This window comes from Triticum urartu, chromosome 5A, assembly GCF_056163025.1.
Source record: "Triticum urartu cultivar PI428250 chromosome 5A, HENAU_Tu73, whole genome shotgun sequence".
Lineage (NCBI taxonomy): Eukaryota > Viridiplantae > Streptophyta > Magnoliopsida > Poales > Poaceae > Triticum > Triticum urartu.
In genome coordinates this window covers 219,428,007-219,441,511 of record NC_141877.1, presented here as the reverse complement: position 1 = coordinate 219,441,511, position 13,505 = coordinate 219,428,007, and the positions used below count along the sequence as shown (strand labels likewise).

Genomic DNA, 13,505 nt, shown 5'->3' with positions numbered 1-13,505 from the left:
AGATAGAGCATAGGCAGACTATATGATTTTATAGGGATGACTTTCTTTGGCCATGTTATTTTGAGAAGACATGATTGCTTTGTTAGTATGCTTGAAGTATTACTATTTTTATGTCAATATTAAACTTTTGTATTGAATATTTCGGATCTGAACATTCATGCCGCAATAAACAAAATTACATTGAGAAATATACTAGGTAGCATTCCACATCAAAAAATTCTGTTCTTATCATTTACCTACTCGAGGACGAGCAGAAATTAAGCTTGGGGATTCTTGATACATCTCCAACGTATCTATAATTTTTGATTGTTCCATGCTATTAAATTATCTATTTTGGATGTTTAATGGGCTTTACTAAGCAGTTTTATATTATTTCTAGGACTAACCTACTAACCCAAGGCCTAGTGCTAATTGTTGTTTCTTTGCCTATTTCCGTGTTTCGTAGAAAAGGAATATCAAACGGAATCCAAACGGAATGAAACCTTCGGGAGAGTTATTTTTGGAACAAACGTGACCCAGGGGACTTGGAGTGGACGTCAAGAAACAAACGAGGCGGCCACGAGGCAGGGGGCGCGCCCTCCACCCTCGTGGGCCCCTCGTAGCTCCACCGACCTACTTCTTCCTCCTATATATACCCATATACCCTGAAAACATCCAGGAGCACCACGAAACCCTATTTCCGCCGCCGCAACCTTCTTTACGCAAAAGATCCCATCTTGGGGCCTTTTCCGGAGCTCCACCGGAGGGGGAATCAATCACAGAGGGCTTCTACATCAACACCATAGCCTCTCCGATGATGTGTGAGTAGTTTACCTCAGGCCTTCGGGTCCATAGTTATTAGCTAGATGGCTTCTTCTCTCTCTTTGGATCTCAATACAATGTTCTCCTCAATCTTCTTGGAGATCTATTTGATGTAACTCATTTTGTGGTGTGTTTGTCGAAATCCGATGAATTGTGGGTTTATGTTCTAGTTTATCTATGAACAATATTTGTTTCTTCTGTGAATTCTTTTATGTATGATTGGTTATATTTTTAAGTCTCTTCGAATTATCAGTTTGGTTTGGCCTACTAGATTGATCTTTCCTGCAATGGGAGAAGTGCTTAGCTTTGGGTTCAATCTTGCGGTGTCCTTTCCCAGTGACAGCAAGGCACGTATTGTATTGTTGCCATCGAGGATAAAAAGATGGGGTTTATATCATATTGCTTGAGTTTATCCCTCTACATCGTGCCATCTTGCTTAATGCGTTACTCTGTTCTTATGAACTTAATACTCTAGATGCATGATGGATAGCGATCGATGTGTGGAGTAATAGTAGTAGATGCATGCTGGATACGGACGTGATGCCTATATACATGATCATGCCTAGATATTCTCATAATTATGCACTTTTCTATCTTGAGAGAAGCCACTAGTTAGACCTATGGCCCCCATGTCTATTCTCTATTATATTAATCACCCGTCAACTAGCTATTTCTGTCGCCATTTATTTTGCAATCTTTATATTCCAATCTATATCATAAAAATACCAAAAAAATCATCTTATTATTATTATCTCTATCAGATCTCACTCTCGTATGTGACCGTGAAGGGATTAACAACCCCTTTATCGCATTGGTTGCGAGGTTCTTATTTGTCTGTGCAGGTACGAGGGACTTGCGTGTAGTCTCCTACTGGATTGATACATTGGTTCTCAAAAACTGAAGGAAATACTTACACTACTTTGCTGCATCACCCTTTCCTCTTCAAGGGAAAACCAATGCAGTGCTCAAGAGGTAGCAATGAACTATTGTATTGATGTTGTAGCTTGTGGCGAGTGTAAGCCTTTATCTTGTATTCTCATCTATTCAGTACATGGTATGTTGTAATGGTATCCACCTTGCTATGCGCTCGTAATGCGGTTATGCCCTAGTCATGAATTCATCACGTGATTGGGATAGAATCGCATCTTGGGCGCTACACGGGGATGAACCCCGGGTAGGCAATGGAACCCGGATCCTTTTCAAAAACATCGGGGCCAGCAACGCCCCTCAATCCGGCTCACACTTGAGCGGGTTGCTCAACCCGGCCAAAAATACTCAACCCGACTCCGACGGGAAGCGCGAGACGGCCAAACTCTGCACAACCAAGACTTCTCCAAAAAGCCAGCTCCCCCTTGGCGTGTTCCTCAACCCGGCCACGGGTCAGCTCCTGTCCCATCCCAGCCGTACAACGGGACGAGTCTCCATCTGATGGTGAGCAGGGCAACAGTTCCCCACCAACTCCTCTGGTCAGCCGACGCATGGCAACAGTGTCCCACCTACCCTGCTTACCAGGGTTGGCGTAGCTACAATACGCCCGACGTCACCGCTAATGCCGGCAAGCAGTGACCTGACGGGGTGCCACTATGGCAGACTCGACCCGGCCTCTCTGTGACGATCGACAAGACGGCAAATAGTGCCCCCGGCGCACGGGGATCACACCCGGAGAACCCGGCGAGCCCTGACACCCGGCGGGTCCCAGCGTCGGCTTCCCGTACAATGACAACTCGGCCCCATGGCCTTGTAACATTACCATTGTATCCCTGGGGGTTGCCTATAAAACCCCCTAGGAGTTCTCATGCATGCGGGCAAGCAACTCACACACGCGGACACAAGATCAATTAGACTAGCAACACATTAGGAGAGGGAGCAGCCTAAGCCTTAGCCTGCCTTCCTTCTTCCTCCATACAGCTCTAGGAGCAACTCTGTACTGTTACGAACGAACTATAGTCGGCAGGACTAGGGGTGTTATCTCTCCGGAGAGCCCCGAACCTGGGTATGTCTTGCGTCCCTCGCTCGCTCATGCCTACCTCGCTTCTAGAGCCCACCGGTGCTCTCGAGCCTCCTCCTCTCTTTACCCATCACTTGTCATCTATCGTGCACCCACCAAGACAGTTGGCGCCCACCGTGGGGCTAATCAAGGTCCCGGCCGGAGACATGTTCCAGATGGGGCTCCCCTCTGACTCCGATGAGCCCGTCACGCTGGCGGACGACATCATCGACGCGTTGCACATCTCCGATGCGCTCGCGGTCGATGAGTACCCCATCGAGGTACTTGACATCTCCAGCTTTCCCGTCTCCCTCGGCGACGGCGCTCTTGCCGGGGCGATGGACCTCTACATAGAGGTATTCGTCACCGACACCGGCACTTCTTCATCCAGCATGTCATGGAAGGCTGCCGAAGCTAGGGCCGTAGCGGATCGCGCCAACCCACCTAATCCGCTGCGTGCCACAATGAAGAGCCTTCGCTTCCCCATCACCACTGACGTCGACACCTCCAACATCGCCGAGACCCGGACTCGGCTCGAGGAAGACCGCCAGCGTCTGCTGGAGCTGTCCGAGATGCTCGCTGCCATGCAGTGCCGCCTAGACCCCGCTTAGCTGGAGCGCAACGCCGCCTACGGATTCAGGCCTGCCGCAGCCCAGCCAAGCCGGGTCGTCGATGTGCGGGCTCGGGGCGGCACAATCGGCCGCACCTTTGGTGCAATCACTCTCGTCTACGAGACTCCCGTGGAGAATATGCGCGCCGTCCAGGCGGCCGCAGTCGGTCTGGATCAACTTGTAGGCGAGGAGCTGAAAGACCGCCTGAAGTTGGTGAACGACCTCATCGACGTGGCCAATGCGCAGCACGATAGCCTCAACCAACTCGCCAAGCCGGCGGGATCTGGCTCCATCCAAACTAACGGTCCCAATGACCAGCAGAACACGACATATTCGCCACCCAACGAAGCGAACTCCGGCTGCACCCGGACCCGGCGTAACCGCGCCCCGACGACTGGCGGCGGCTTGGGCGACTAGCTTGTCCCGGAAGGCCGGCACCGGCGTGATCCTGCCCCACAACTAGGCCAGCATCCGGCTTCTGCCGACTCGCCCCCCCCGTCGAGCGGTCGCTGACCGGCTAGGCCCGCACGCCATCGATGACGCCGACGCTCGCCACCGCCTCGATCAACTCGCCCTCTCCCTGGAGCTGGAAGAGAACAACGCCGTTGGGCCGGCGTGCTTCGGCTCACGCATCCGAGATTAGCCCTTCCCCAAAGGGTTCACGCTCCCCCACAACACCCCCAAGTACAACGGCACCATCAAGCCAGAGGACTAGCTCATCGACTACACCACTGCCATCGGCATCGCAGGCGGCAACTGTCGTCTCGTCGTGCGCTACGTGCCACTCATGCTCCAAGGTTTAGCCCGCATGTGGTTGAACAGCCTACCATCAGGCAGCATCAACGCGTGGGTCGACTTCGAACAAGCCTTCGTGCACAACTTCATCGGGACCTACAAGCTACCCGACCGACCCAACCAGCTCGCCATGTCCGTGTAGGGACCGACGGAGACCGGCCGCGAGTACCTCGCACGCTAGACCGAGCTCCAGAACAGCTGTGATGGCGTCCACGAAGTCCAGGCCATCCAGTACTTCGTCAACGGGTGCCGGGATGGCACACTCCTCAAGCACAAGTTCTTGTGCTCCGAGCCGGCCACCATGGTCGCGCTCATGGTCATGGCGGACAAATACGCCAACGCCGACTCCGCCATGAAGATCTAGGTGCCGCTGGACGAAGCCGGCAAGGCAAAGCCGGTTCCTCCTCCCAAGCCAGTTGGCGAAAGCAGCCGGCAGCAGCACAACCAGCAGAACAATAAGCGCAAGGCCGACCAGCCGGCTGAGCGCTACGACAACCGGCTCATTGCGGCCGCGAAATAGGCACTCGCGACCGAGCTAGCCGCCAAACACCGGCAAACTGGCAAGACGACATGGCAATCCATCATGAGCATCAAGGAGATGCTCGACGCTCCTTGCAAGCACCACAGCGGCGCGAGGCCATCCACGCACACGCTTCAGCAGTGCGCCATCACCAAGCGCATCATGCAGGGTGACATCCTGCCCCCTCCGGCTCCGGCTCCGGGAGTTGGGCAGCCACCTCCCCCTCCTCCTCCGCCTCCTATAGGTGGCGCGATGCACGGCGACGTCTACCCCGACCAGAACACGACCTACATCATCTTCACCATCCTCGGTGACGATAAGTGTAGCGAGCGCCTGATTCAGCAGCAGGTGAACACCATTGTCCCAACCAAGCCGGAGTAGATGCACTGGTCGGAGCACCCTGTCACCTGGACCCGGGAAGACCACCTGGTCGTCATGCCGAACCCGGGTGGCTACGCCCTCATCCTCAACCCCACCATTTATCGCGCCTTGGCGCACATGCAAGTTCTCCAATGGTCCTCATCGACAACGACAACAGTATCAACATCCTCTATCGCGACACCAAGACCAAGCTCAGCCTCGAGGCGAAAGACCTGGAGCCGACCCGGACGATCTTCCACGGCATCGTTCTCGGCCTCTCCTGCTCCTCGATCGGGCGGATCCGGCTCGACGTCCTGTTCAGCACCAGCGACCACTTCCATCGCGAGGCACGCTAGTTCGATGTGGTGGATCTGTCCAGCGCGTATCATGCGCTGCTGGGCCGGCCCGCACTCGCCAAGTTCATGGTCGTCCCCCACTACGCTTATCTGAAGATGAAGCTGCCGGTTCCGAAAGGCCTCATAACCATCACCGGCGATTACCGCAAGTCCCTGGAGTGTGCTCGAGACTGCGCCAAACTGGCCGAGTCACTGGTCATAGCCCAGGAACGGCGCCAGCTCTACCGGATCATTGCCCTGGGCAGCAAGATGCCATCGTGCCAGTTCCTATCGAGGAGCCGGCCGACGAGGGCTCGTTCAAGCCCTCCAAGGAGACCAAGAAAGTCAAGCTGAACCCGGAAGACCCCAGCTGCAGCAAGTATGTTGCCGTGGGCACCCGCCTCGACAGCAAATAGGAAGGCGAGCTCGTCGACTTCCTCCGTGAGAATCGGGATATCTTTTATTGGAACCCAAAGGACATGTCGGGTATCCCGAGGAAGTACGCCGAGCACAAGCTCCACGTCCGCAAGGACGCCATGCCTGTTCGCCAACCCCTACGTCATTTCTCTGAGGAGAAGAGAAGAACGATCGGTGAAGAAGTCGCCAAGCTTTTGGCGGCCGGCTTCATCATGGAGGTGTTCCACCCCAAGTGGCTGGCCACCCAGTCCTCGTCCTGAAGAAAAACAATAACGGGCGCATGTGTATCGACTACACTAGCCTGAACAAGGCTTGCCCCAAGGATCCATTCGCCCTCCCTTGGATTGATCAAGTCATCGACCGCACCGCCGGCTGCGAACTTCTATCCTTCCTGGATGCTTACTCCAGCTATCATCAGATAAAGCTGGACCCGGCCGACGCCCTGAAGACGTCTTTCATCACGCCCTTTGGAGCGTATTGCTACATTACCATGTCATTTGCCCTGAAGAACGCTGGCGCCACCTTCCAGCGCTGCATGCAGAAATGGCTGCTGCCACAACTCGGCCACAACATTCACCTCTACATGGATGACATCACGGTGAAGACCAAGAAGCACCTCATGCTCCTTGACGACCTGAAGGAAACCTTCGCCAACCTGCGCGAGTACTGAGTGAAGCTCAACCCGGAGAAATGCATTTTCGGCGTCCCGGCCAGAAAGCGACTCGGTTTCCTCGTCTCGGAGCGTGGCATTGAGGCGAACCCGGAGAAAATTAAGGCCATCGAGCGCATGCGCAAGCTGGCTCGGTTGCACGATGTCGAGAAGTTCATCGGCTGCTTGGCCTCGGTCAGCCAGTTTCTCAGCCGGCTGGGCGAGAGGGCCTTGCCCCTGTATCAGTTGATGAAGAATACGACACCGTTTGAATGGAATGGCCAGGAAGACGAAGCCTTTCGGGACCTCAAATGCATGCTCTGCACCGCAGCCGTCCTGGCCGCACCGGCCAAGAAGGAGCCGTTGTTTCTATACATTGCCGCCACCTTGCGGCTGGTCAGCACGATGATGGTGGTCGAGCGACCAGAGAAGGGCAAGATCCAAGCCGGCCAGCGCCCGGTCTACTAGCTGAGCGAGGTGCTCTTCGCCTCCAAGCAGAACTACCCACACTACCAGAAGATGTGTTACGGCGTGTATTTTACCGCAAAGAAGTTGAAGCAGTATTTCCAAGAGCACGTTGTTACCATGGTCAGCATGGCCCCTCTCAGCGAGATCATTGGCTGCCGGGATGCCTCTGGCCGGGTTGCGAAGTGGGCACTCGAGCTAGCCGACCATACCATCATCTACGAACCCCGCACCACGATCAAGTCCCAAGCATTGGCCGACTTCCTCGTCTACTAGAACGACACCCAGTACCAGCCACCGCCGCCAGATTCAATGTACTCACGGATGCACTTCGATGTCTCCAAGATGCGCCTTGGCCTAGGGGCCGGCATCGTGCTATCTTCCCCGAAGGGCGACCGGCTTCGGTACACGCTCCAGATCCACTTTGCTGCCTCCAACAACGTCGCCAAGTACGAAGCTCTTGTGCATGGCCTCCGGCTTGCCAAGGAACTCGGCATCCGGCGCATCCTATGCTATGGCGACTCGGATTTGGTGGTACAATAGTGTAACACCCACGATGCGGATATATCTCCCACGTGTCGAGGGACGACTTAGAGGCATAACCGCATGGTGGTATTGTCGCAAGAGGGGTAATCTTCACACAATCCCATGTACTAAATAAGGAAGGGATAAAGAGTTGGCTTACAATTGCCACTTCACACAAATAAAAAGTTAAACATACATCATCCAGAGTACAATCAAGGTCTGACTACGGAACCAAAATAAAAGAAGACAACCCCAAATGCTAGATCCCCGATCGTCCCAACTAGGCTCCACTACCGACCATCAGGAAACGAAACATAGTAACGACCAAGGTCCTCGTCGAACTCCCACTTGAGTTCGGTAGCATCACCTGCACTGGTATCGTCGGCACTTGCAACTATTTGGAAGAATCTGTGAGTCACCAGGACTCAGCAATATCACACCTGCGAGATCAAGAGTATTTAAGCTTATGGGTAGGATAAGGTAATGAGGTGGATCTGCAGCAGCGCTAAGGAAATATAGTGTCTTACATATGTAAATAAGAGTAAGATGAGAAGCTAAGCAACGGTCGTGAAGCTACAAGCGATCAAGAAGTGATCCTGAAACTCCTTACGGACAAAGATAACCCAAGACCGTGTTCACTTCCCGGACTCCGCCGAAAGGAGACCATCACGGCTACACATGGTGTTGATTCATTTTAATTAAGTCAAGTGTCGAGTTATCTACAACCGGATATTAACAAATTCTCATCTGCCACATAACCGTGCACATGGATCTCGAAAGTTTATACTCGGCAGGGGTGTCCCAACTTAGCCCTATCACAAGCTCTCATGATCAACGAAGGATATTCCTTCTCCCGGAAAGACCCGATCAGTCTCGGATTCCCGGTTACAAGACATTCCGACAATGGTAAAACAAGACCAGCAAAGCCGCCCGAATGTGCCGACAAATCCCGATAGGAGCTGCACATATCTCATTCTCGGGGCACATCAGATGAGACATCCTATGAGTAAAACCAACCCTCAAGTTTCCCCTAGGTGGCATCGGACCAACACTTAGAGGAGCACGGACCCGGGGGGGGGGGGGGGGGGGTTAAAATAAAGATGACCATCGGGTCCGCGGAACCCAAGGGAAAGTTATATGTTGGTAGGCAAATGTAAAACCAAGGTTGGGCCTTGCTGGAGGAGTTTTTTCCAAGCGAACTATCAAGGGGGTCCCATAACCCCAACCGCGTTAGGAATGCAAAATCAAGGAACATAACACTGGTATGACGGAAACTAGGGCAGCAAAAGTGGAACAAAACACCAAGCAAAAGGCCGAGCCTTCCACCCTTTACCAAGTATATAGATGCATTAATTAAATAAGAGATATAGTGATATCCCAACATATCTATGTTCCAACATAGAACAAACTTCATCTTCACCTACAACTAAGAACGCTATAAGAGGGGCTGAGCAAAAGCGGTAACATAGCCAAACAACGGTTTGCTAGGAAGGTGGGTTAGAGGCTTGACATGGCAATATAGGATGCATGATATAACAAGTGGTAGGTAGTGCGACATAGCGATAGAACGAACAACTAGCAAGCAAAGATAGAAGTGATATCGAGGGTATGGTCATCTTGCCTGCAATGTTCTCAGAGTTGTCGAAAGCTTGAACCTCGTTGGCATACTCAACATGTTCCTCGTTCACGTACTCATCTCCCGGCTCTACCCAAAGCAAGAACACAAGCAATGGAACAACAATCAATCACGGGGCAATGCACAAGCAACATGATGCAATACATGGCATTATATGCAAGATATGATATGCAATGCATATGCATGCTCCGGAAGGGAAAGAATGATCAAGGCATCAACTGGGCCAACCAAGTATGCCGCTAGAAAGATGAGGTGATTTTGGTCGAAATTGATATAAGGATCACCGGAAACGGATGCACGTTTTGCAAATGACAAGCAATACAATGATGATGCAAATCTGCGATTAACATCATGATAGCACTTAGAATGCAACAAGAAACTAAGCTACTGCATTCCAACATATCAACAAAGCATTTGGAAGTGATGTACAAGAGATGCTTGACAAAACATGAACACGGAGCTACGGCTAAATCACAATACAACGGGTTCAAACAAGCTTGGCAAAAGTGCAAAAGATATCAGCTTCACAGACTAAGTGAAAATATTAACATGTCAAAAACAACATCAGGAAGAAATGTTTAGAGCAAGAAAACAACATGCTACAGGAACATATCATGGAAAACAAAGGAAGGGAATTCTTCTACTAAATGCATAGAACAAAATTCCCTTACTAAACATGAGCCAAAAAGGCACAGAAGATATGATGGCACCCATGTAAACACAGCAAGTTTTATAAACAGATTCAGACTGGAATTTCAGGGCATGGCAGAAACAGATTCATGGTAGCAAGTTTGCAAGATCATGCCACTCACCAAAAAGCATTACATGACAACACAAGCATACCAACAGTGCGAATACATGTTCGATATTCTAAGAAAGACAAAAGAAAGTTCATAGGGTACATGAATCACTAACAAAACACATGGCAATATTGATTAACATGTTAACAATCTGCCAGGAACAATATGTAGTAAAAATAGAGCATGGTAATGACAATCTAGAAAACTCAATAATTTCCACCAGAGGCATGAATAGATAGAGCATAACCACATGTTCAAAACATCCTTACTGAACTACCTCAAAATGTACATGGATCTCATGGTAGCAACAAGTTTATATGGCATCAAAATAACATCAGGAAAAGGACTTAGCAAAATCCTAAGTTCGTGAAAATAGTAACATCACGGAGCCTACTTTGTATGCTTGTGATAGTCACCACATTGCTCATAAAAATTCAAGACTTGCACCACTGTAATGATGGCATGATGGAGATCAAAACACATGTAGATATCATGCTCATAGGATGCACACACAAAATGCAACAAAAATGACAAATCATCAAGTTCTGTTAAGAACCAGCAGTTAACATTATATAGCACTCTTGCAATGACAATAAAGGCATCAATATGGACAGTAACATACATGAAAATGCCACTAACATGAAGTGCTTAACGAGAAGAACATTTCGACATATTGTATATATGATTTGGAGTCACGGTCACCGAGATATGGCATGCCAAAGATAGCATAAAAATTACAGGGGAATAAGGACTTGGTGAAAATATAACCTCCGAATTCCAGATCTAGAGTTTTGCATGTGGTTCGAGGATCGCCGGAGGACTCGCCGAATCCTTGCCGGAGATGGAGAGGTCAGGAGAGGTTGCCGGAGGAGCACGGCGGCGCGGCGACCGAACGGGCGAGGCGGCAGCGGAGTTCGATGGCGAGCAGGGCCGCAGAGGTGGCGACCGAACGGGCGAGGCGGCGGCGGCGAGTGGCGCGGCGGAGGCGGCGGCCGGACGGTGGCCGAAGCTCGCACGGGGCTCGGGCGCCCGCACGTGGCGGCGGCGCGGCTTCCCGGGCCACGGGGGCCAGATTTGGGCCGAGTGGGCCGGCACGGTGGGTGGTGGCGGTGCGCCATGTCTCGCACTCTCACTGGAGAAGGGCGGCGGCGGGTTTCGTCTGGAATTTCGGGGGGAGACCTATATATATATATAGGTAGGAGGAGCTAGGAGAGTCCAAAAGAGGTGCGGTTTTCGCCCACACGATCGTGATCCAACGACGGAGAACATGGAGAGGGTTTAGATGGGCTATTGGGCTGTTTTGGAGGGGTGTTGTGCTGCAACACAAAAGAGGCTTTTGCGGTTACCCGGTTAGCCGTTGGGGCATCAAACGGCCTCCTAATGGAACGAAATTTGATAGGCGGTCTACCGGTGATGTACCAAGGCCACTCGACAAATCTCGGCCATTCTGAGAAAGTTTTTCTCCCGCTCACGAAACGAGGTTAGAAGGGTGCAATGGGGCACGAGAAAGCGTCGAATTGTGAAACGGACAACGGGGAAAATGACCGGATGCATGAGACGAACATGAATGCAAATGAGATGCACATGATGACATGAGATGAAATGCATGATATGAACAAAAAGCAAAATGAAAGACAAAGCCCAACCACGAAGGAAAATATCATATCCCATAGCCAAAAATGGCAAGAGTCGGAGTTACAAATATGGGAAGTTACATCCGGGGTGCTACAAGTAGTGCTGCGGCGAGTGGGACGCCCGCGACTCCAACATGGCGAGCTACCGCTTGCTCGTCCAGCAGCTGTCCGGCTTCTTCTACGGCTGCGTGTTCCTCTACATCCCGCACATGAAAAACAAAGCCACTGACACACTTGCCAAGATCGCCTCGTCTCGGCAGTCCGCCCCATTCGGCGTCTCCCTCGAGCACCTGCACAAGCCGCTCGTCAAGCCGTCTCCGAACTCCAAGTCCATCTTCGTCCCAGACAACCCGGCCGCGCCTCTACCCGGCTCAGGGACTGCCGAACCCGGCCCGAGGACTACTGAGCCTGGCTCGGGGGGATACAGCCATCAACCCGGCCACCGTCATCCTCGACCCGGCCTCCGTCATCCTTGACCCGGCCGTCGCCGTCCCCGACCCCGGGGCTGCTACCTCCGTCTTGGGAGCTGCCATCCTGGAACCCGCCATGGTGGCCGTCTTCACTTTGGTGACGACCCATCTCGGAGTTCCTGGAGAACGGGGTTCTCTCGATGGACGAGACCGAGGCCGGACAAGTGCAGCTCCGGTGTCCGCCTACAACATCATCAACAACGAGCTAGTCAAGCGCAACTCCACCGACGTTTTTCAACCCTGCGTCGAGCAAGACAAGGGCATTGAGAACCTCCTCGACATACACCAGGGCGAGTGCGTGCACCACGCCGCCTCAAGGTCCATGGTGGCCAAGGCTTTTCGCCATGGTTTCTACTGGCCCACGGATGCTGAGTCACTTGTCCTCAAGTGTGTGGGATGTCAGCGCTTCAGCAAGCACAACCACCAGCCGGCCTTAGCACTCCAAACCATCATGATCGCCTGGCCTTTCGCGGTCTGGGGACTCGACATGGTGGGGCCCCAAGACCGCTCGAGGTGGCATGACCCATTTGCTGGTGGCGGTGGACAAGTTCACCAAGTGGATCAAAGCACGGCCGATCAAGAAGCTGGACGGGCCAACAACCATCCGGTTCGCCAAAGATATCGCGGTGCGCTACGGCATGCTGAACAACATCATCACGGACAATGACACCAACATCGCCAAGGGCACGCTCGCGCAATACTGCTTCGTCTTCGGCATCCGCCTCAACCTAGCTTTCGTGGCACACCCGCAGTCCAACGGCCTGGTCGAGCGGGCCAACGGCCTCATCCTATCCGGCATCAAGCTGTGGCTTCTTGAGCTGCTCATTCATTCACCGGGCAGCTGGCTCGACGAGTTGCCAGCAGTCCTATGGAGTCTTTGCACAACGCCAAAACGGTCGAACGGGTTCACCCCATTCTTCCTCGTCTATCGACCCAAAGCTGTCATCCCAACCGATGTCGAGTTCGACTCGCCGCGCGTCGCGATGTACACTGAAGCCGAGGAAGCCCGCGAAGACGGCGTCGACCTACTCGAAGAAGCACGCCTCTTGGCACTCAGCTAGTCAGCCATCTATCAACAAGGCCTAAGGCACTACCACAAAAAGAAGATCAAGCCCCTCGTAGACCGTGAGGGAGACCTCGTCCTCCGACTCGTCCAGCAACAAGCCAGGCAGCACAAGCTATCCTCCCCGTGGGAAGGCCCCTTCATCGTCGGCAAGGCCTTGTGCGACTGCAAGGCCTACTACCTCATCGACGCCCGCAAGTCAAACAAGCGCAAGAGAGACACCGAGGGCAAAGAAACAACCCGGCCCTGGAACGCAGAACACCTCCGCTCGTTTTACAGTTAGCTATGTGCACTTATGTGTCACTGCCTTTTGCAAACTATATGAAACTGTAGAGTCCCCGAACGACGCTCAGGGGCTGCCCTTTCCAACCAAAATTATTGAGTCTCCTGCACTTGCGCAAATTTCTCTTGAAAACCCCCACCGCCAGCTCGACTCG

At 52.5% G+C, this 13,505-nt stretch overlaps 2 protein-coding genes across 2 annotated transcripts; both read left to right on the top strand.

Moving 5' to 3' along the window:
- The first annotated feature begins 6,613 nt into the window (after positions 1 to 6,613).
- LOC147970847 (uncharacterized) lies at positions 6,614 to 6,943 on the top strand. The gene has a single exon (XM_087523674.1). It carries the CDS (start codon positions 6,614 to 6,616, stop codon positions 6,941 to 6,943), a length of 330 nt encoding a protein of 109 aa, XP_087379800.1.
- Positions 6,944 to 11,669: 4,726 nt separating this feature from the next.
- On the top strand, positions 11,670 to 13,066 carry LOC147970846 (uncharacterized). The gene is made up of 3 exons (XM_087523673.1): positions 11,670 to 11,904; positions 11,963 to 12,403; positions 12,519 to 13,066. Exons 1-3 carry the CDS (start codon positions 11,670 to 11,672, stop codon positions 13,064 to 13,066), a joined length of 1,224 nt encoding a protein of 407 aa, XP_087379799.1.
- Positions 13,067 to 13,505: the final 439 nt, after the last annotated feature.